The following is a 23,916-nucleotide window of genomic DNA, read 5'->3' as shown; positions in this document are numbered from 1 at the left end:
GAAACAAATGGCGTGAGGGTTAAAAAGCAAATGCTCACTGTTGTATCGTTTCATGCACCCAACAAGCACCGCTTCGACTGTGACTGTATGCATGACGCGTTTTGGACAAAGTTGAACTTGCGTTTGCTTGCACGTTGTCCACATGCATTTACTTCGTGTGAGAGAGATGTACCAGGGAAATAGTGAATCGGGTTAAGTGGATGTGAATGTATACTGACTGGGGGTTGGGTGTGCTGTGCCGATTGGTCGCTCTCACCAGCACACACACATACACAGGCAGTCAGTCAGGGCTTGTTTTAACACACACACACACATACAACCAGGGGCACTCGGCGAGCGGGGCAAACAATCATGTATTTCAATAGAAATCGTGGCCGCTGAAAAACGTGCTTTCGATGTATTGACGTGGTGCTTCGGGGGAAAGTGACAGGCGCTCAGTTTCTGTCTCGTTTATTTATTCATCTCCATTTTTGATGTTGGATAGAAATGAGTGCCGCCGAGGCCGGGCCTACTGGTGCAAATGCTGCTGGGATTTTGCAGATCCGCTTTCACAAATTGACCAAAAGTAACGCTACATGCTCGAATTTGAAGGGCTTTCCAGTGATTTTGTCGTGACCGAGTCGTAAATGGTAAGAAACCGGCGATTTCTCTCCTGTACCTTCTGTATTTGTTGCGTTTTTTTTATCTTACCGTCGTGGGTGACTTTACTGCTGTACGGCTGTATGGGAACTGTTGATGCACATGATGATAATGCAACATACATACTTAACCAGCGTTTTCACACTGAATTCGCGGCAGAGGTCATCCTTAAACAGTCCAGTATGGGCATATCAAAGTGTCTTCGACATAGCGATTCATGTTGAGTTTTTCAAGCTTTCTTATCTTTGTCCTGATGGATTCTTGACAAGACGGCCTACTAGGGTTGCGGCTTAAACCCGAGTAGCGACCCTGTTACAAAATCCACTTTAAGATGCTAGCTGTGTTTTGGAACATGATAGCTGGTTTCTATCCGGTGTAAGATTGTCAGTAGCAGGTCGACCGGCTACCATGCTCCAATAAACCATCTTGACCGCCTTAAACTGGCATCTGGTTTATTGCTGGTCTGAGGTGGTCTTCCAACTCGCTCCAGCTAACAGCTTCAGCTGTATTTTCAGCAGGGATATTGCATGTGCTTGCTGGTGTTTTGCAATATTACAGTGTTTTTGCTTTTAAGAAATGTCATTAATGTGGAATCATCTCGTTTGGTGCTTAATTGTTTTTAAACATTTGTTTTAATGCACAACTCAATGTTCTGCAGCCAGTTGCGACAAACCCCTTAGAAGTTCAGAAAACCCCGAGTTCTAATTCTACGGGTTATTTAACTTAAAAACATCTTCTAAAAGCTTTTTCCTGTTTATTTTGTTGCAGGATGGAGCCATGACAACATGAATCAGTCCTACAAAGTGGCTGGCAGGGATGGCTCGGAGTGTCGTGGCAATCCACAGGAGTCCAAGGCACTTGATAGCCGCATCAGCTCCTGTGGACACCAGAGCACAAAGCGACAGGGGGACCAGGGGTCTGCCATGCATTTCTTGAACTCTGGCTACAAGCTCTCCGCATCGCCGTTCGCGTACAATCAGAGAGAATCCACCTCCAACTACAGCCCGCTGAGGAGACTTCAGGACCTGACCACTATGGTGAACCATGCAGACATGAGTTTGCAGGACAAGGATTTTCACGGGCGAAATAAACTGCTCATGCACAATCCCATCGGTGGCAGTGAGTTTGAAATAGGCCTTTACCACACGTCCAATTCGCAAGGAAACACTGACAGGACTACTATTCAGGATCTGGACAAAAATGGTTTCTCACCAGTAAGCTCTGATAGCTTGGAACACTTTCCATCCATCCCAAATGGATTTTTGCATTTTGAGTCAACACTGTTTGACAGTGGGGACAGCAAGGATAATGACGAGGATGGTGGGGTAGAAGCGGTGGCAAAGTTTAAAGACGCGTCAAAGAAATGCCAGAAACGAAATCTGGCAAATACAAAGTCTCAAAGCAGCCACAGGCTGGACCTAAGTACAAACAAACATGGAAGTTGTAACCTTGTTGCTAAAAATACAGTGAAGTCTGACCCTCCTGCTAGTCCCTCGCATTTGCCTGTTGAGGTCATGATGGAGGATTTTGATAGTATGGATGATTATTCAGACAGTGACTGTGATCTACCCAGCACTGGGAACAGCGCTTCAATATTTAACTCTGGTCTCTCTAAAAGACCAAATTCACCTAGTGACTCCCATTCAAATCCTGTAAGATATTTTTATATTCAGCTGACTCGTTTTGTTGTCTTGATTGTGGTTTTATCCTAACAGGTGTACAACAGAGATATTTTGTTAAAGAGTTTCCACTTAAGATCATGCTGTTGTTTAGTAAAAGGAAATCCATTTATAAATATATGCACCAAAGGGATCCACCGAAATGAAAATCCTGGGCCAAAACCGGAAATTCAGGATGCAACCGAAGCCGAAAATAATGAATCAATTAATTAAAGTTATTTAACAATCAACGTTCAAATAGCTAAAACTCAGTCGTAAAAACATTTAAATTGCAAATAAGGCAGTTTTTATATCAAATAACAGAATTGCTTCTCAGGTTCTTGGTGAAATATAAACACCTTAAATGGCAGTAAACTGTAATAACCTATTTCATGACAGATTTATTCAAACATATATTACATAATGAAGACATCACTAGTCAAAATAAAATGAACATGTAGTGCAGATATTTAGCAAAATGCCCTTCTCTACATTCACGAGTTTGTGGACATTGAATAGCTGAAATTTCGGTGCACCCCTAAAATATATGCTGTGTATATTTATGCACACATAGTGGGATCCAAAGGTCTGAAACCACACAAAAATTTTTATTCAAAATTATATTTAAACCTTGAAATAAACATTAAATTCAAAGAAATATGACAATTTTTAAGATCATCTCAAATCATGCTGAAGAACATGATCATCAGGTTTTACACAAATGTGTGGGGCAGCTTGAGTGCTGCTGTTATTAAACCAAAATAAAGTTAGTTTATACTTGACAAAAAAAAAACGAATTGTATGCAATCAGAAAAATGCTGAATAGAAACAATTCCACTGGTAGTTTTGGACCCCACTGTATGCATTACTTATTTAAATTGAATTCAACTTAATTTGCACACGATTGACACAAATATTTCAGAAAACCCAAAGTGCAGTATAACAAATCCCAGTACATTTTTAAACTGACACCAGGCAGAAAAACTTCTGTCAATTAACCACAGTAACAGGCTAAAGCCGATAATTTCAAAAATTGTATTATGCAATTTGTTAGTCTATCATTAAAATGTTTAAAAGTGTTGACAATGGCTCTATCAAACATTGCTTTGCCACTGCAACATTGGCTGAACCAATAGTGTGACTTTTTTACCAGTAGCACACAGTGAAGGTTCAGGAGTGTGTAGGTAACTTGTTTGAAAACCATTTTTTTTTCAATTATTATTAATTATTTTTGCAATTCTATATTGACTATATATAACTTGACATCAGCAACACATTTGCTACTTGTAGGCTGAGGTATGTTTATTTATAGTTGTATTGCCCAGTTGTTTTTAAATTGCAAGTTGTCATAGACAGAAGTCATTTGTATTACCTTCCCTTAAGCTGAACACAGCTGAACCACAAAATTGCATTGAATTGTTGACTAGTAGTTCAACTTCATTTTTTTCCAGCGAAGCAGAGGTGTACTCCAAGTGTTTGTTGGCTGATATTTCTTTTTGTAACTTTATTTGGCCACGATCTTTGTCACAGTAAGGACAAAGGCCGAGTATACACTAGACCTGTATTTTACTCATTCGTGTGGGTTGCAGTTAAGTTGTCACCCACAAACTGCACTTTTTCAAAGGTGAGAGTATCGGAAATGCTAAAAGAGTAGCCTAAACAAACAATTTAAGCAGCCTTGTCTCATGTGATTGATGTTTAATGAATGATGATTGAAATTTGTATTTTTTTATTTTAACCCAAAGTCCAACAGCCCAAAGAAGAAGCAGCTCCCTGGTGTAAAGTACTCTGATGGAGATGTTGTGTGGGCCAAATTCAACCGCAGACCCTGGTGGCCCTGTCATGTAACCACTGACCCACAGATTGAAGTCCACACCAAAATGAAAGGTGATTTATTTTGTAATGATATCCTTTTGTAAGACTATTCATAGTGGATGCCTAATTTGTTTATATCCTTTCATCTGATGTGACATTGTGATGACGGGACATGTTATTGACATGATATATGTTGTATTGTATTTGTTTACACTTTATTTTGAAAAGTTGTTCCAGTGTAATAACACAAATAAGTACAGAGTAATATTAATTAACTACATGCTCTTACTATAGGGATAAGTTTACTTTGGTTTAAGCCCAAAGTATATTTCGGCCCTCCGCGTTCCGAGGCGGTTCTCGCATTGTCCACGTGACATCATTTTCATCATCAGGACAGGAGGGTCCGCACACATTGTCCGCATGCCTAATTTTTGTGTCTGCACGGACAATGTGTATACAACAGCTCATGTGCGAGTGACTTGAACATTTGAAAACAAAGTCCACTAGATAGTACGCATGCGTCAAACGTGTCTTTCCGCACTCACTGCCAAAGGAGTATACTTTGAAGACGGAGCGGAATGCAGAAAGTTAAGAATACCCGGGCCTTTAGGTTTAGTTACTTATAATTATGCATTATTTACTGTTATTACTACGGTAAGTACATGTAATGTGTGCGTCACCTTAAAATAAAGTATTAGCACTTTTTATCCTTTAATTTTGACTTTCTGCAGACCATTTGTCTATATCATTAAAACAATAGAATTTATTCCACAAGTATGTTGTAAGACAGACAATAAAAAGTGTAAATGTTATTTTATTTCCACTGTTCAAGAAAGTAAATGGTTATGTACTAATTTATATTTCTAATTGGCATGCAACGGAATATTTAGCATTATTACCGCTGAAACCAAAACATCATCTAGATTAACTTTTCTCAGAACCCATTGTTGTCATATTGTCACAGAATGATGACATGTTCTTGCAGATCCCAGTCGTCGGCCATGCCGCCTCTATTTTGTCAGGATGTTTGGGGAGATCATAGATCAAGCTTGGGTTCCGGCAAAAGCCACTTTTCCTTTTGAAGGAGGCTATCAGTTTGAAAAACTCCCAGTTTTGAGACGGAGAGGAAGACAGAAGGACAAAGATTACAAATACACGGTAAAGTGTTGCAACTTTTTATGCTATTATATTTTGAACAATGAATGAATATCATTAAATGACATCAATGCTTTTGATAGAAAGTTGACAAGTTTTGTTCGTTCTACAGGTTCCCAAGCGTCTAATGCCGTCATGGAAAGCTAGTGTCTTGGAGGCAGAGGCAGCACTGACCAAATGGTTAAATAGTGAACCTTCATTGTCTTTAATTCGTGGTGTGCACATGCCTATTACAGAAGAAAAGACACCGAAAAGTCCCACTTGTCCAACGTCTAATAGACAGTCCACATCATCAAGCTCACTTTTGTCCAATGGACTTGATGCATCCGTTAAGAACAGAGGAAAACCTGCCGCTGGAAGCAAAAAGAAAGCAACTAAAAAGAATAGCTCAACTGTAAAATCTCTTGTGAAACTAAATGAGTGCTCTTTATCATCTAAATCAAAATCAAACCCATCATTGGACAGCTACAAACCTTCCACAGCTGCTGAACGGCACAAATCAGACCTCCTAGATAGTCCGTATTCAGATATTGACTCTGTCCCGAGGATTCTGTGCCCCAAACGCTCAGAGGAATTACTGCAGGTAGAGGTGGCAAAAGAATCAAGCACTAAACCTAAAAAAGTACAGCCAAGTAAAAAGACGAAAAAAGCCATCGCGAACAAGCCGGTGAAGAAAACAGAGTCTAGTATAAAATGCACAACAAACAGTAAGCTAAAGAAGTCAATGCCCAAAGAAAAAACACTTAGGGCTACGAACTCCAAAAAGAAGGAAAGCAGTTCCCCAGGGTCGTCAGATGGGTCTTTCGCCATGCACTCCTTCTATTTGCCTGCCAGCAGTGGCTTAATGTCTAGAGCACTTGCCGCCAGCGAAGAAACCGTGGAGAAAGACTTAAGTCAGGAGCCAAAGTCTCGCTCACCATGTGCTGGCGATGAATGCTCAGAGATTTACAAGTGCTCGTCCCCCATTGGCCGTTCTGAGTTGTTAAAACATCAATGGGAGGTAAAAACGGAGGCCAGTGAAGAGTCCACAGACGCCTCCATCTCCCACACACCCCCAAACCCAACTCTTATTAAGTTTACCAGAATCCGAAATGAGAAAAATGGTGCTCATAATGGACCTCAACATAAAGGACCCAAGTCAGAGGGGACTGAATCCCCACGAAATTCCACGAAAATAAAAAACGAGAGCATGTTCTCGGACACATCATCTTCGTCCTTCCCGTCTCCCTCTGTCTCTCCCATGGATGCTCCCCAGGATTTGAAGGAGCTTTCTTTCAGGTCTCTTGTCAAAGAGGAATGCAGTTCAGGAGAACCTTCGCTCCGTGCGGATTCAAACTACAAATTCAGCACTTTCCTAATGCTCCTGAAGGACATGCACGATAGCCGGGAGAAGGAAGGGAAACCTTTAACTCTCCCTCCCACATCTCCATCCTCTCTCATCAGGGAAGAACCTTCTCTCATCCCACCTGGAGAAGACTCAACGAATGAGGTGCTTTGTGAAAAGGACTGGAAGGCGGTTGCGGATCAGAACAGTCAGCAGGGAAAGACGTCAACGCCAAACAGCTCAAAACAGAGCAAGGCCAAGCCAAAATCAGTGGTGAAAAAAGAGACGCAAAAACACGATGATGGGAACAGTTTAGGATCTCCACTAAAGAAGCAGAACTCATCAGTAGGTTTGGATACACTTGAAAAGGGTTTGCCTCTGTTAGGGGAACTTTCCAACTCTCACAATGATGCTGTTCCTGATGTCTGTGGCAAGGGCTCCATCTCCAAGGTCGCTCCTAAAAAGCGATGGCAGACGTTTCAGTCTGGCATTGGGAAAAGCACCAAGCCAAAAAACGAATTGGTTTGTTTGAATCAAGATGTAGTGAAGGTGTCCACAGAGATAAATGGAGTCTTCAAAGAGAGTCTTCAAGAAACTGCTCATTCTGATAGCTCTGATAAAAAAGATGCTTCAGGTAAATCCTGAAATACTACGAAGTCTCAAAAGTAAAAAAATCTCATAAATGTTTCATGTTAAATTCAATGAATTATTCTGTTCTCAGAAAACAAAAGACTGAGAAAACCAAGCAAGAGGCTGATTGAATGGAGTGAGGAATATGATCAAATATTTTCCACAAAGAAGAAAACAAAGAAAACCCCTGAATCCTGTAAAACGGTAAGCTAATTCTACAACACTTTACACTGTTTTCTGTTGACCCAATGGACTTCAACCTACATACATTGATCTGTTTTTGGTATTTAAAGGGATAGTTCACCCAAAAATGTATGTTGTGTCATCATACTCGCCCTCACGTCATTTAAAATTATATTTTACTTTTTCCACAAACACAAAAAAAGATTTTTAGAGGTTTTAATATGCTTCTCTTCTCCGTACACCAAGTAAATGGATATAATAGCTATCAAGCCTCAAAAATGACAAAAAAAAAACTTGCTCTAAAAATCGTAATTTCTCTTGTTCACACTTGCAGTCAAAACAATTCAAAACATTCAAATGCATGCTAGAGGCAATGATGTTTGGTGTCATTGACTTGTGTGGTGCAACCTGCAACCCGAGGTGCCAAGTTTGCAAATTAGATTTGAGAGTTAGGGAGATGGGTAGAGTGCAATTTTAAATATTAAATGAAAAATGATGAAAATTAAATGAAAAAAAAATATATATATCAACATGATGGCATAATTACATTTTGGGTGAGGTTTTCCTGAAGTGTGCAAACTGTATTGCTGTATATGAATAATTTTATTTCATACCTTTCCTGAAGGGATCTTGGATCACCAACACTAATGCTGCACAGCCTGCATCAGAACAGATCGAACCTGAAAAACTCTCTGAGCAGGCCACACCAGATGAGCAGAGACAACAGCCAGATGGTCTCGCTCCACCTGTACCGTTATCGCCATCCTGTGAAGGCTCAACGTTAGACAGAGAGTCGTGTGAGAAGAAATCTGGTAAGAATGTGTAGTTTAAGATAGGGCTGAACGATATTCTGTTTTAACATCGACATCGCGATGTGCGAATGAGCGATAGTCACATCGCCGGAACATGCGATGTGAAGGGTAACGTTAGTAGCACACAGTAAACACGAGATTGTTGTATGGCTTTTTGCTGGGGTGACATACGCGTTCCGCGTGCCTGCACAGTGATTGGTTCGCTGTGCCGCAGCTCACCGCTCACAGCCAACATTCACTGGCAATCCTATAGCTAAAAATGCGCTACGAAGAGGATCCGCCGCAAAAAAGTCAAAATCAGCTATTTGGGACTAGCCTATTTCGTCTACAAAAAGGAGGATGTTGACCAAAAAGAGGTAGGCTACTTTGCTGGAGTGTTATAAAGTTGTGGATGTTTTTTTTTTTTTTTAAGTCGTTTATTTTTCGTGTTCGCATTTATGAGGAAAAAACAATGTTATTAAGGACGCGACCGTTATGAAAGCGGCAGTAAAAGACTGCTTTAAAACTTTCACAGATACCTCAAACAGAAAGCACAAAGCCTTTCTTTAAAACGAATTTCGTTTCGTATTAATTGTATCTTAATTTTAATCAGTATTTCATTATCCAATTTCCTGGATTTAATAAATAAATATTAAATAGCCTATAGCAGCCAGCGCCTGAACTGGAGATTATAAGCTATCATCCATGAACCGCAACTCAGCATAAAAGGTAGCCTACTCGCCTCACACACCTAATAATAATAATAATAATAATAATAATAAAATAGAAATATTACTATTATCTACAGAAATCTCTACTTTTAAACAGAACCATTAAAAAAATAATAATAATAGCCTAATCTGTATGAAAAGTGCATTTCTCCCGATCACTGCTGCGAAGATCGCGAGTCAGTATTGTCAACTTAATCTTTACAGAAAACACTTGTTTATTAATAAACAATTAAAATGTCACATTGCAATATTTTACATATTATTAATCATTACTTTTGCTGGTTATATAGGTGCCGTTTACATGAACGCGTCACTGAATCAGCACAGAAAACATAATTTTTCGGGTCCTAGAACCTGAAGAACGTTAGGTCCTGTGAAGAACGTTCACCGAATTCTGAGAGAAATATGTTTCTGGAATAAAATATTAAGTGGCCTTTTTTTTTACTTGTAATGAAGCTTGCTTATTAGTGAAATTATTAATAACATGGAATGGTAATTATTGACTTTAGCCTGGATTGATGGCTCGCAATATCGCGATATATATCGTTGGAAAAAAAAATATCGCAATGTAATTTTTTTCCAATATCGTGCAGCCCTAGTTTAAGACACCTTACTTCACTTTTAACTCAGCTCTATGTATAAACATACTTTATATTGCTCTTGCAGCATCCTCAGATAGAAAGAGGCCACGTAAGCCTGTGCATAAAATTCTAGACTGCACCTTTGAGGTGGATTCTGTAAAGGTCCCAAAGAAAGGGGTGAGTGCTGAATTTGTGGTCTCCGTATGATTCGTGGAAAATTATTACATATTTTGGGGTCTTTTACATTGTTTTTCTTTTATCTCTGCCAAATAAGGAGAGTAAACAACACGATAACAGCCAAGACGACTCAGGTGTCAAAGATTTGCAGGTAATGTTTTGGGATGGGCTTTAAAGGGTTCCAAAAAGTCTGTCAGTAATTACTCACCCTCATGTTGTTCCAAACCCATAAGACTTTCGTTCATCTTTGGAACACAAATGAAGATCTTAAAAAAAAAAAAAAAGTAAATACTTTTTTTTTTAATATATATATATATATATATATATATATATATATATATATATATATATGTATTATTTTTTTTATTATGCAAACAAATACTTACAGGTGACAGATACAACAAAAAACATCAAGTCCAACAAAACATACATAACAACAGCCAACATGGTGTGTGTGTGCGCGTGTGTGTGCAAGTGTAACTGGGTGTGTGAGTGTAAGTATCTTAACAGAGGAACATCTTACAGATGTACAACAGACGTAATATAAATATATAATAATAAATAAAAAAAACATTGATGACAATAATGATGATGATGATGATAATAATAGTAAAAATAATAACTGGAGGATGAGGAAGATATGATAATATAGTCTTATATGATAATACAATAATAGTAAGACTAATAATAGTAATAGTAGCATAATAATAACAACAATCTAAAACTAAAATCTATGAATCTATATGAATTGAGCGGTTTAGTCTAAATTCTCTGAAGAGAAATTCTCAATCACGTTATATGATGAACAGATTTTATTTAGGCTTTTATTCACATTTAAACACTGATCAGCAAACATAAACAGAAGCTCAACCAAATCTGCTTGACACGCGAGAACAATCCTCATTTGTCCTTGCCGAAGCTTAAATGTCCTGTGTAACACACGAGAATGAACCTCATTGGTTCTCGCACGTCAAGCGAACATGCTTGAGCTTCCGTTTACCACAACTGATGTGTGCGGTGATAAATGTTTATGTGTGAATAAAAGCCTAAATTCAATCTGTTCATCATATGAAGCGACCGTGACTTTTCAGAAAATTTTGACTAAACCGCTTGATGCATCTGGATTAATTTTACGATCTCTTTATGAACTTTTTAAGGAGTCAAAGTGGTAGTTGTGTAGCTGTTAACAGAGGGACAGAAAAATATCTTCATTTGTGTTCCAAATATGAATGAAAATTTGCGTGTTGAGAACGACATGAGGGTGAGTGATTTATGACAGAATATTCTTTTTGGGTGAACTTTCCATTTAAACCGAAAGTTTTTAATAGTAATATTGGCATTCAATCTAAATTACATTTATTTTCAAATTACTAATGTAAATGTAATGTTTCAAAAAGTAATTGAACAATTTTTAAATGGTAATATTATTAATAGTAATTTAGACAATCTGACAAGCAATGATACTGATGTTTTTACAGAAACAAGAAGAGCCTGAACCTACGGCATCAAGCCCTTGTGTTGTATCAGGTTTGTTTTTCATGCGTGACTATATTCTGCCATGTATTTGTTGTATTTTATTGAGAATATTATAAGTGATCCACCATTGTATTTTCAAAAAAATTGCAATTAAATTTATTTCCATCCTCAGCGGCTGCACAAAGCGAGGATGAGATAAGAACATTGTCCCCAATCCAGCCGGACACACCCACTGTCTGCCAGAACCAGCTTGAAGGAGAGCAGTGTAGCCCGGCAAAGCCTCAGGCAAAGGAGCCACACACCGATGGCGAGGACTCCCTGATCTCTGAGGTTATTATTATTATAAGGCTTAAATTAATATGATGTCAAAATTTACTCACCCTCGTGTCATTCCAAACCTCCTTTTTTCCCTGGTTTATTCAAACTTGATTTGTCAACTCTATTGACAGAGATATATAACTGTTTTTGTGTTTAATTTTCAGGTTTTTGGAGCTGGACTCAATGACAGTGCTTTTTCAAGCAGAGATTCTTTGTCAGGTGACTTCTCAGGACTGTTGACCAATAGAAAATCAGGGGAGAGAGGTGGAGGTGCGTCGTTGAAGGAGAATGTTTGCCAGGTACAATTTTTATATATCACCAAATGTTAAATGCAAATAATAATATTAGATTTAAGCAATATAATTTGCCATCTTTTAGGAGCTTGGTCATATATTGATACACTACCATGCAAAAGTTTGCTGTCACTAAGCTGTTACTTAAATGTGCTAATTAAACTAAGACCTAATCCTGGCTTAATCTAAGCCCTGTCTTTGAAACCAGGCCTATACCTTTCTGTTCATCAAAGATCCTCACAAAAGACACCATATTTGTGATCACCAAATCAGCATATGAGAATGATTTCTTGAGTATCATGACAATGAAGACTGGAGTAATGGCTACTGAAAATGCAGTTTACAACTTTAATAAATTACAGTTAACAACTTTAAGTTGAAAACAGTTGAAAACCATTTTTAAATGGCATTAAAATGTAATAATGTTACTGTTTATACTGTATTTTTAAAATAAAATAATATCAAATAAATGCAGCCTTGGTGAGCATAAAAACATTTTAAAAGCTCTTACCATCCCCAAACTTTTGAATGGTAGTGTATAGCTTAAAAAAAAAAGATCATAGCTGTTCAGTGTTAAACTGTTTTGGGACTATATGGTGTAGGTATGTGAGAAGACAGGTGAACTGCTCCTCTGTGAGGGGCAGTGCTGTGGTGCCTTCCATCTGCAGTGCATTGGCCTCACGGAGACACCTAAAGGCCGGTTTATCTGCCAAGAGTGTAAGACGGGTGAGTGACCAGCACTTAACACAGGATCTATTTTGTCAGTTCCAAAATCTACTCCTTCAAATTATGATATTGCGATCGATTCATAAGGCAGTCAGTCCTCAAGAATCCAGTTGCATAAAAAAAAGAGTTCAGTTCAATAACGATTACACAGTGAACACATTCAAATCAGCATGAAACGGAAGTTGCCATAGTTTTTTCTTCCCTATTGTGACATATGCCTGAGTGAAACCAACAAAAATGTAGGGTGGGACTTGGTTTTGACCATCGGGATTTGATTGGATGTTTGTGGTTTGCTATTGCTGTGATCTGACAGGTTGTCCCACCCTCACACTAGGGCTGGGCGATATGGCCAAAACAAATTATCACGATCATTTTTTTTATTTCAGTCGATATCGATAATTATCACTATAAATGTCAAATCTTTATTTCTTTCAAGTTTAAAGGCAAATGTTTGCTCTTAAGTGAAAATTGTAGAAACCAGAGCGTTAATTGTGGTTTTAAACTACTTTTTATTGTCAGAACATATCATGACAAACACTTACCAAACAGGTGAACATTTCACAAATCTGAGGTAGAACATTCAAACATTTGTCATTCTTCCTTAACAAAATAAATATCTTAATAGAAAAAATTATTTCTTAGTTTCTGCATGTGCTAATTTTTATTTGGTAAAATGTAATATTCTGACTGTTTGAGTTTTATTAAAATTAACCATTGGTCATCCAGTATCATGCATTTAGATCATGATAACCACAGATAAAACCAGGCATAGCCTGTAGCACCTCACTATCATGGCAAAATTGAACTTTATGGTTTCTATGGTATTTGTATGAAAAACAGTAGCCTAAATACATTATTAAATACTGTAATTATATTCCATTAGTCATTTAATACATTGTCTACATTAATAATGTAATACAATTCAATATGTATATCCCACATTTCATGGTGCAGTTAATATTACTAGGCTAACCGCTAACGTTACAGTAAATCCATGGTAAATGATGGGAATTTGTAGATGGAAAAGCCTTCTGCGCACAGTGTTTCTCCTGTTTGTCAGCGCTGTTTCATCTGCCTTTAAACTGGTTTAAATCACTGAGACGTTTGTGTTCCTCGCTGAATTCAAGCGCTTCTCACTGGATCTCGTGACCGAGAGCGATCAGAGTAAACGCATCTGCTCTAGTGAGCTCGCGCTGCACTGCCGTTTGGACTTTGAGCCGAGCGGATTAATGGTCCGTGTGGCGCGCTGTTCAAATGAGTTTCGTTCCGCTTTTGGCGCATAAACATTATCGAACATTTATCGAACTCTTGATATCGTTTTATCGAGAAAAATTATATCGCGATAATTATCGTTATCGTTTTATCGCCCAGCCCTACCTCACACTAGTAAAGACGTCATCAGAGAAGAGATGTTGCTGCAAGAGGGAGAGGAACTTATTTCGATTAAAGATTTACGAGGGCGCATTAATTAAAAAAAATGATGTGCACGGATAAACAAATAAATAAATACTGTAGTGTTCTGTAAAGAAAAATGAGAATTGTCCATTTTGATTTCATGGTGACTTTAAGAGTTGGAACTTTCTGATTTGCATGTCTGTATCTTTCCTTCCTGTAGGTGTGCACACATGTTTTGTGTGTAAAAAGCCTGACAAGGAGGTCAGGAGGTGTATGATTCCTGTGTGTGGGAAGTTTTATCACATGGAATGCATACTGAAACATTCCCCCACCATCGCTCAGAACCGCGGCTTCCGCTGCTCCCTCCACGTCTGTCTGTCATGCTACATCACCAACCCCGCCAACCCTGGCATCTCCAAAGGTGCCCATCATTCAGCTATTACATATGCAAAGATTAAAAACTCACTGACTTAAAGAAATAAAAATCTGTTGTTTCATATATAACAAAAGGATGTGTTCGTGATCATAACTTGCCGATCTCACAGGCCGTTTGACCCGCTGTGTGCGCTGCCCTGTGGCCTACCATGCCAATGACTACTGTATGGCTGCTGGCAGCGTTCCGTTGGCCAATAACAGCTTCCTGTGCCCCAATCACTTCACTCCGCGCAAAGGGTGCAAAAACCATGAACACATTAATGTCAGCTGGTGTTTTGTGTGTTCTGAAGGTACGTTCTTCACTCTTCACTATTCTCTCTCTATCAGTGGTGCTTAACAAGACTTACAATATTTACCTGGCTGGTGATTAAACGGTCAAAAAATGGGCCCTTATTTCTTTAGGAGGAAGTCTGCTTTGCTGTGAATCTTGCCCTGCTGCCTTTCACCGTGAGTGTCTGAACATAGACATGCCCCAGGGAAGCTGGTTCTGTAACGACTGTCGAGCAGGAAAGAAACCCCATTACAAGGACATTCTGTGGGTGAAAGTGGGCCGCTACAGGTTTGTGTGTGTTTCACTAATTTTTCCTCAAAAAATTATAGTGCAAAATTGATGATATTTACTGATGCATTTGTGTCAGGTGGTGGCCTGCTGAAGTGACTCAACCGAAAAACGTTCCTGAGAACATCCACCGTATGAGGCATGAGGTGGGGGAGTTTCCTGTACACTTCTTTGGCTCCAAAGACTATGTGTGGACATATCAGGCTCGCTGTTTTCCCTACATGGAAGGGGATGCCAACAACAAGGAAAAAATGGGAAAGGGTACAGATGCCATCTATAAGAAAGGTAGTTTTACATTCTAGCAGTTATCTAACACCGTGTCCTAATTAAGTCACATGTTTTGTCTGCTAATGCTAATGATTCCACACCATCACAACCAGTCCGAATATATTTGATGTCTAAAATAAAGCTATGTGGAGAGGGATTTTGGACCAATAAGAGACATATGACATGATGACATTGGTTTGGACAAAAGCTTGACGTGGATCCTTTTGTAATGTGGAATAAGATCATAAGATCTTATTATCTTATGATATTTTGACTGATTACAAAAGAGTTGGATAACATAAAAGTTTAAGTCACTATAGAAGTGTAAATATTCAAAGTTGTATGCTACCATATGGTGTTGAGGATGCCAGTTGATTACATTTTAAAGGGGTCATGACATGAGAAATCTAATCAATTCCTTGATCTTTTGACAATAAGAGGTCTTTGTACCATTAAAACAGCAAGTTTCAACGTTAATTATATAAAAAAAAAAAAAATACATTTATGTAATCAAGCTCCAAAAGCAGCTTGTTTTGATGGTATTTTGATGGTAATTTTGTGGGATCTGAGACATCACACAGGCAAATAAATCTGCATATGACTGCCTCTAAAGCAAGACATCGACAAATGGTTTTAAATCATTGCACCATAGGCCCGCCCACAGGAATTCAGATGCTTAACGGCTGACATCAGTCTACACCAGATGCAAGCGTCGGGCCAAAAGCAAATAGAACCCATTATAATCACTGACACTGTCTACACTGGATATAATATCCTCCTTATTTTTCAAAGCAGAAGTAAGCTATTTTCTGTGAATTGCAGTATCAAGCAGCATAACAAGATTTTTTTGTACAGCAAAAAATAACTGGAAGTGGATGACACCAGAAGCCAGACACATTAAATTTACAAATGGCCCCGCCCACTCTTGTGTGAAAAATAAGGTGGATTCAGATTCCCATTCAATTTCTGATGTACTCTATGCGCTTGAGTCTATCGACTACAGGACAAAGGGAAGAGTAAAAGAATGTTCGCTTCGACAAGTCCTGTTTAAACAGGAGGATTATATGTTTGTTTGGATGCTTTTTCCTATGCAATGATGTTAGGCAATCATAACACTGGCCATTTATTGACATACCTTGAAAGAGCCGCCCCTCAAAAATGGTTAATTTTAGACAGAGGGTCAGAATGCTTTTCTAAATTTGCTTTTTTTGTGGAAAAAACATTAATATTATGAGTGAACATTATGAGTCATTTTAGTTAATGTTATGATTGATTTTAAATATGTATTCTTTTGATATTGAGAGAAAATTGGTTTAAAGAATTTTCTTTTTTGTTTTTCTTAGCTTTAAATGAAGCAGCCGAAAGATTCAGGGAACTGCTAGCAGAGAAAGAGATGAGACAGCTTCAAGAAGACAGGAAGAACGACAAGAAACCTCCTCCATACAAACATATTAAGGTAATGACAATAATTAAATCAAATCATTTGTTAACAAAACGTAGTATTTAATCAAAGTTTTGATTATTTACTCACTTTTATGTCGTTTCTAACCCAAATGCTGTTATTTTTGTCTTTGGAACACAAAATTAGACTTTTTTTTTAAGAACTATATATGTAGCTCTTTTCCATACAGCAACAGTTTCTTGATGACAAAAAGGAGCATAAAGTCCATATTACTCAAATTCTCTTTTTGTGTTGAATGTAAAAAAAACAACAACATTTGAATGGCATAAAGGTGAGAGTGAACTATTCCTTTTAAGACATATGTTTTGTGTTAATATAATTTATAATGCTCCCCTCTCAGTACTGATCTCATGTACACTGATCGATTTTTCGCTCAGGTGAACAGACCAATAGGGAAGGTGCAAATAATCACAGCAGATCAGTCAGAGATACCACGCTGCAACTGCAAAGGTTCAGACGAGAACCCGTGCGGCATCGACTCGGAGTGCATCAATCGCATGCTGTTGTACGAGTGTCATCCTCAAGTGTGTCCAGCAGGGGAGGGTTGTCAGAACCAGAGCTTCACCAAACGGCAATACACCGAGGTGGAGATCTTCAGGACACTGTCACGTGGGTGGGGTTTACGCAGTGTGTCTGACATCAAGAAGGTGGGCATTTTTTACTTGCTTTTGAAAGAAAATTAAGTTGCGATTGTCTTTTCTTGCCTATTGTGATGTATATCCAAGTGAAACGGCATATTACATTGTTGGTGTAAATGAATAGGCTTGGACTTGGTGCTGGTAACCCAATGCACAGGACATTGGTAACTCCAGAATAAAAATATGAAGAAATATATGATTCTGAAGCTGAAAATACAGAATTATTTTAGAGGAATATGCTTGCACTCTGTCACTGACATATGATATATTTAAAATCTTATGTGAGTGACAGGTCGTCCTGCCCTTGGGGTCGGGAATTGACCAAAAATCTATGCACCTCTTGTTCGAAATAACATCACAACATTTATTTCCATCAAGAGGTGCATACATTTTTGGTCAAGATCTTGTATTGACAATGCAAGAGTGCAAGTCTACTCCAGCACATCCCAAAGACTTTCAATGAGTTTAAAGTCTGAACTCAGAGGTGCCAATATTCATGTGTGAAAATGATTCTTCATGCTCCCTCCTGCCCCATTCTTTCACAATTTGAGCCTGATGAATATTGGCTTTTTCATCCTGGAATATGGCTAAGATGTTTGTTTAAGAAAGAAAAATCTTCACACTCAATCAATTAGGCTTAGAAGAACTGTTGCCAAACTGTTTTTTATATAAATATAAATGTGTGTATATGTATTAGAGATGCGTGGATCAGCTCTGACGTCACCCGAATCCACTGTTGAAAATAAATCATCTATCTAACATCCACTCAAACCTATGATTTTCTCTGATTTAGACATCCGCACACGATTGTCACATTGCAATTATTCTAATTCTCTAACTCTCCCTTCAAACTTAAATTGGAATGTCACTGTTTCCGTCACTGCAACTTCCCAAGCACACACAAGAAATGAAATCTGTTCTACCCAAGCAAAGGCTGGATATAGGCTTTATAAGTTTGTCATATACAGAGCTTTACAGCCGTTAAATATCGCATTCCTAGCACTTGACTGATCCCTGGTTTTCCCCGAAGAGATACACGTAGGTGTTGAAAACTGAAGTAAAAGAGTGAGTTTTAAAAAGAGTGTTTAAAAAAAAAAAAGTGTTACTGTAAAATGAGTTCTGCGGAAATTACCGCGCATCACTAATATGCATGTATATATCATTGTTATATTTTTTACATTAATTATTTGTGCACATTATGTCTCACTTCCCCATTTAATTACATCATTTCACCAATAGGGAGCTTTTGTGAATGAATATGTTGGAGAGGTCATTGACGAAGAGGAGTGTCGAGCCAGGATCAAACACGCACAGGAAACCGACATCTGTAACTTCTACATGCTCACACTGGATAAGGTCAGTCACCTGAGTCGATTCTCAATCTTCCTGATGACATGTTCTCCTCTTAACTTGACACCGGACTGTGTTCTCCACGTACGTGCAGGATCGCATCATAGATGCCGGGCCGAAAGGAAACCAAGCTCGTTTTATGAACCACAGCTGCCAGCCAAACTGTGAGACACAGAAGTGGACGGTGAATGGAGACACCAGGGTCGGACTGTTTGCGTTAGAGGACATTCCTACAGGTGTGTTGACATCTGAAGTAGATAATATGGTACTAGAAAGTGGGTGAATGCATATTTAATAGGTTTGGCTGTTCTCAGGTGTTGAACTCACTTTCAACTATAATTTGGAGTGTCTGGGCAACGGGAAGACGGTGTGTAAATGTGGGGCATCTAACTGCAGCGGATTCCTTGGTGTCAGACCGAAGGTATGGCATTCTGCATTTATTATAAATTAGTTTTTAAAGGAATATTCAGGATCAAAGTTGAGCACTTTTTGTATGTTGTACTTCATTATTTACCTATTCCATCATACTCCATGTGTCAACTTTCTCTTCAGAATCAGCCCACATCTGACGACAAGGCACGGAAACTGAAGAAGAAGGTTGCTGTGAAGCGGAAGAGTCAGTTGGCGGTCACCAAGGAGCGAGAGGATGAATGTTTCTACTGTGGTGATGGAGGACAGATTGTGTCTTGTAAGAAGCCCGGCTGTCCTAAGGTCTATCATGCTGACTGTTTGAATCTGTCCAAGAGACCTGCAGGTGAGTGACTCATTTTCAAACAGCACGAGTCTCTTGTATCTAACTTGTTTAACTTGTTTCATTGTCTTATGTTATTATACCTTGCTCTGAAGTTTGATCATGATGCTTTTCATTCATGGTAGGCTCCCTTTTTTCTTCCTTGTGTTGAGATGTTTTGGGAAAAAAATATGATGAAAAATAGATGAGATCCTTTTACGTTACACTACCGTTCAAATGTCTGGGGTCAGTAAGCTCTTGAAAGAAATCTCTTATACTCACCCAGGCTGGATTTGTTGAATAGTACAGTAAAAACAGTATTATTGTGTTATTATATTTTAAAATAACTGTTTTCAGTTTAATATGTTTTAAAATGTAATTTACAGTGATGCAAAGCTGAATTTTCAGCATCATTACTCCAGTCTTCAGAGTCGCATGCTCCTTCAGAAATCATTCTGATATGCTAATTTGCTGCTCAAGAAACATTTCTTTTTATTATTAATGTTATGCTGTTGAATATTTTTGTGGAAGCCATAATATATTTTTCAGAATTCTTTGATGAATGAAAGTAAATTTCATTTATTTGAAATGGAGCACTGATATTTTTGATCAGTTGAATGTGTCTCTGCGGAATAGAAGTCTTAATTTTATTTTTATTTTTATCTTACTGACCCCAAATGGTTGTGTGTTACAGAATGACAAAATCATAATTTTCTGCATGCTATTACTAGTTTGTGAAAAGAGGTAGTATAGTATGCAGATTAATTTATTTCTATGGCTATGGCTGTCAAGAGTAAAATATTCATAATTAATCACCTGGTTTCTGACCAGTCTTAAGAAAGAAGTATTAACCAGTAGCATTTAAATGTTTTAATAAATTGTATATACAAATGTGAACTCTAAAAATATATTATTTTGTAAATTCTTTCTAATTTTCTACACACCTCTTTGTGGCACCCCGGGGGTCCCTGGGCCGCAGTTTAAAGATTAAATACGACTTGACATTTGTTTTGTCTTTTAAACAAACAGAAAAAATATATTTTTTACAAACTGGAATGTTTCAAAATTATTTTTAGCACTTAAAGGAATTTTCTTGCTTTTGTAATTCCAAATAATGGAAAAACTCTTCCACTATTGGCTATTTAGTCAGCTATTTATAAATTTACATCTGAGAATGTGGCTGAATCAGCTTTTCAGGATTTTATTCAAGCTGAGTCATGATTGAATTTTTTTTTAGGCCGTTGGGAGTGTCCGTGGCATCAGTGTAACGAGTGCGGGAGGGAGGCAGCGTCCTACTGCGAGATGTGTCCCAACTCCTACTGCAAACAGCACCGTGAGGGAATGCTGTTCATATCCAAACTGGACGGCAAGCTGTCCTGCAGCGAGCACGACCCGTGTGGCTCCGATCCTCTGGAACCGGGCGAGATTCGAGAGTATGTGCCCGGTACGTGCATCCTACCCCCACTTCCCAATATGGCGGCATCCGGCAGGATACCCCAGCCTGCCCTACCGCCTGCTGCTCCGCTCTTCATTCCTGCCCCAAACAGACCCGCGTTCCAAGCCCAAAGAGACCCGTACACAGACGAGGTAGTGGACAATGTGGTTTTGCCACCCTCTTCCCCTTCTAAGGACATCAAGGAGGAAGATATGAGCGATGAAGGCGAGGTGGTGGAAGGAGTGATCGGGGATGAGGGAGAAGATGAAGACCTTGAGGTCGTGGATGATGATGATGATGATGATGATGATGATGATGAAGAAATGGACTACGGAGAGATGGGGTTTGAGGAAGAAGATGAAGAGGAGGTGGTCCGAGGCGAGATTGAGGAGTTTGAATATGTGGATGATGACTTTGAAGGCACTGAGGACTTAGGGGAAGTAGAGGAGGATGACCAGGAATCATCATGGGATGAGTCTGTTGAAGGAGAAAAGTGAGCTCTCCTGCATTTTTGCTAGACATCCATCTCACGAACACACAAACTCAGCGGGTGACCTGCAGGGAAAGTCAGCTGCCATTTTTTTCTGTCGATGCCCAGCTAAATGCAAAGCAACTTTTGAGAAAGATGGACATGTGCAACATTCTTAAGCCTTCTTAACCCAAGTCCTCTTGGAAAAGTCCATAAAGAGGGTTGGACCTGGTGCTGTGGGACTGTGGCTTCACAGTCCTTTTGTTGGTATATAGTGTCTGGTGCTCTTTTGTGCTTTTTTTTTTTTTTGTACATTTTCCTCCTCGACTTGTTTACATTCTCTGATCCTAAACAGAAGGATGACCTCACAGGGGTTGAAATGGGGCATCTTGCGTACGAAATCTGCCATGCATAGATTTTGATTACATTTCATTGACCAACCAATTTGGTTTTTCAAGAACATGTCTGATCATTTCTATAAAAAGAAAACACAGACCCCCCCAAAGCAGCAGACCCTTCATTGTGTGATTACAATGACATAGCCACATCATCAGGCTTTATGCTTCACGGGTCATGGTGCTTGAAATGATTTCTTCAGGTCTGTCTGTTAGTATCGCTGAGTGGCTACATGAGAATGAGTAATAGGAGTCCTAGTACATCGTTTCAGCTGATTTGTGAATTAAAAAAAAAGTGCTACTGTCAAAGAAGGACAAAGTGTGACATACCCAGCATCAACCTGCTTGATTTCAGTCATGTACTTGTTGCATTTGTTTTTGTGAAACCTGTCTTTTTTTTTTCTTAACTTCTCAGAAAATTCTCAAAACTAAAGAAACTTTTTTAGTTTTAAGTTTTTGTTAAGTCTAGAGAAGTGATTGTATCACCTTTCATTCTCCATGCTTGTGCCATGTCTTTGAGTCTTGATTCTTTTAGGAAAGATGAGCTTGTTCTTCTTAGATAAGATGGATGTTACACATGGCCTATCTGTACTTCCCCCTAGTTTTACCACTGTCTCAAAATACTGATCAAAAATCTAAAGATGCCTCATTGCGGTATCCATTTAGATTCGAATGTCAAAGAAATCCCCCCCCCACGTTGTTACAAATTTGCGGGTTATGATCTGCTCTGTTTAGTCATGTTTGTATGTGTCTGGTAAACTTTAAAAGGTGCCTCTGAATGTTTTGCACTCTTTCAGAGATCAGGAGAAATCTCAAAGCGTCAATTATATTCATGAAGCCCGTAACTTTTTTTCTTTTTTTTTTGGCCATTTAATAATTCCAAGCTAAAAGCTCATTCAACATTCTCTGTAGATCTGGCTGATGAAAATTATTATGGAAGTTAATTGTGGCTGCTTGGTCGTCCTCCATTGAAACTCAAGTAAGCTGCAATATATGCATTAATGTTTGAGGGATGCAAATGACCCTTAAAAATGCATATTTCGACAAATAAATGCCTTCTTTCCCCTTATGATATTCTCATACTGGAACCCATTTTTGTTTCCAGTAAGTCATATCATGGTTTAACTTTTGCAACAGTATGATTTAGGATTATAAATATTGAAATTTCTCTCACCATCACTTTATTCTCAGAAATGATAAAAGCACCTTTTGTTTGCAATATCATTGTGCACCAGGTACAATCCCTGATTGAAAAACTGCCTCATATAATGAAGTAATGTTTGTATTAACAGAACATGTTTGGAAAAAGAGATGTGTTCCAATGGATTATGTTTCAATGCCTTTAGGCCTCATTTCTGGTTCTATAGCTCTTTTTTGCAATCTAATCATGCAGATGCTTTTTTAAAAAGCTTTTTTAAATCTTTATCATCATCATCATCATCATCATTGACCTTTGTACTTCTGTTTTCTTAGCTCTGTGTTTCTTTCAAAGTCGTGCTTTTTGTCTCTGTATTTATGGACCTTGTATAATCTTTTTCACTCATTTTTGTGTTTCTTGTATGTTCGCTAAATCTGCTGCTGTGTTTCAGCGCTGTACCCCCTTGATACCATGAAGAGGACAAAATGCAGATGACAGTTTCCTGAGGACATTTGGGCAAAAAGATTGCTGCCATGTTAGAGACCCATGATTTTGTACTGTACCTTGTGTATAATAAATATTATAAGTAAAATTTTACAATAGACACCAGTTTGCCATGTTTTTTTTTTTTACTCATTATATGTGTATATGTGGATCACACCAGAGAGTAGTTTATAAATGCTGAACTTTAAATGCTCAACAATGATTGCTGACAGTGTCGTCGAAATGACAAAATCAAGAGTCAAAGACAGCATTATATATTTGCATATATCCTAGACATTTCTCTTTGTTTTTAACTTGGCATTTTTATTGAAGACCAACAAGCATCTGCATACCATAAATAAAACTTGCATCTCAGTTGTAAAGAGCTGTTATACGATACAATATTTTGCAATAGGTCCAGTGAAAATCCTCTATGCTAGTCCCCCCATAAGTTTATATAATTGAAGTCCCTGAGTACAGGCATGTTTTCTCAGATATTTGTTTATTACTGCTTCATATGTTTGTTTTACACTAAACCCTTCTAGTTCTAGTGGTGCCTGGTTTTATAGACAACTTTTAAACTAGTAAGACTGGGCCATCCAAGACCATCAAACTGGCCAAAGTTGCGATTTGTACACATGTACCGAAAGTGTGTTTGCGCTT

At 38.4% G+C, this 23,916-nt stretch overlaps 1 protein-coding gene across 1 annotated transcript; it reads left to right on the top strand.

Moving 5' to 3' along the window:
* The first annotated feature begins 204 nt into the window (after positions 1-204).
* On the top strand, positions 205-23,374 carry nsd1a (nuclear receptor binding SET domain protein 1a). Its single transcript, XM_084431002.1, has 24 exons — positions 205-629; positions 1,408-2,291; positions 4,043-4,184; positions 5,098-5,270; positions 5,380-7,225; positions 7,313-7,425; positions 8,030-8,216; positions 9,593-9,684; positions 9,782-9,835; positions 11,163-11,211; positions 11,333-11,490; positions 11,643-11,777; positions 12,374-12,497; positions 14,113-14,313; positions 14,438-14,617; positions 14,730-14,886; positions 14,966-15,171; positions 16,497-16,609; positions 16,993-17,262; positions 18,493-18,609; positions 18,698-18,839; positions 18,918-19,024; positions 19,156-19,357; positions 20,571-23,374. The coding sequence occupies exons 2-24, from the start codon at positions 1,425-1,427 to the stop codon at positions 21,263-21,265; spliced, it is 6,330 nt and encodes a 2,109-aa protein (XP_084287128.1). The 5' UTR covers positions 205-629; positions 1,408-1,424; the 3' UTR covers positions 21,266-23,374.
* Positions 23,375-23,916: the final 542 nt, after the last annotated feature.

This window comes from Rutilus rutilus (assembly GCF_951802725.1).
Source record: "Rutilus rutilus genome assembly, chromosome: 14".
Classification (NCBI taxonomy): domain Eukaryota; kingdom Metazoa; phylum Chordata; class Actinopteri; order Cypriniformes; family Leuciscidae; genus Rutilus; species Rutilus rutilus.
Note: the sequence above shows the minus strand (reverse complement) of the source record. Positions and strands in the feature narration are given on the sequence as shown.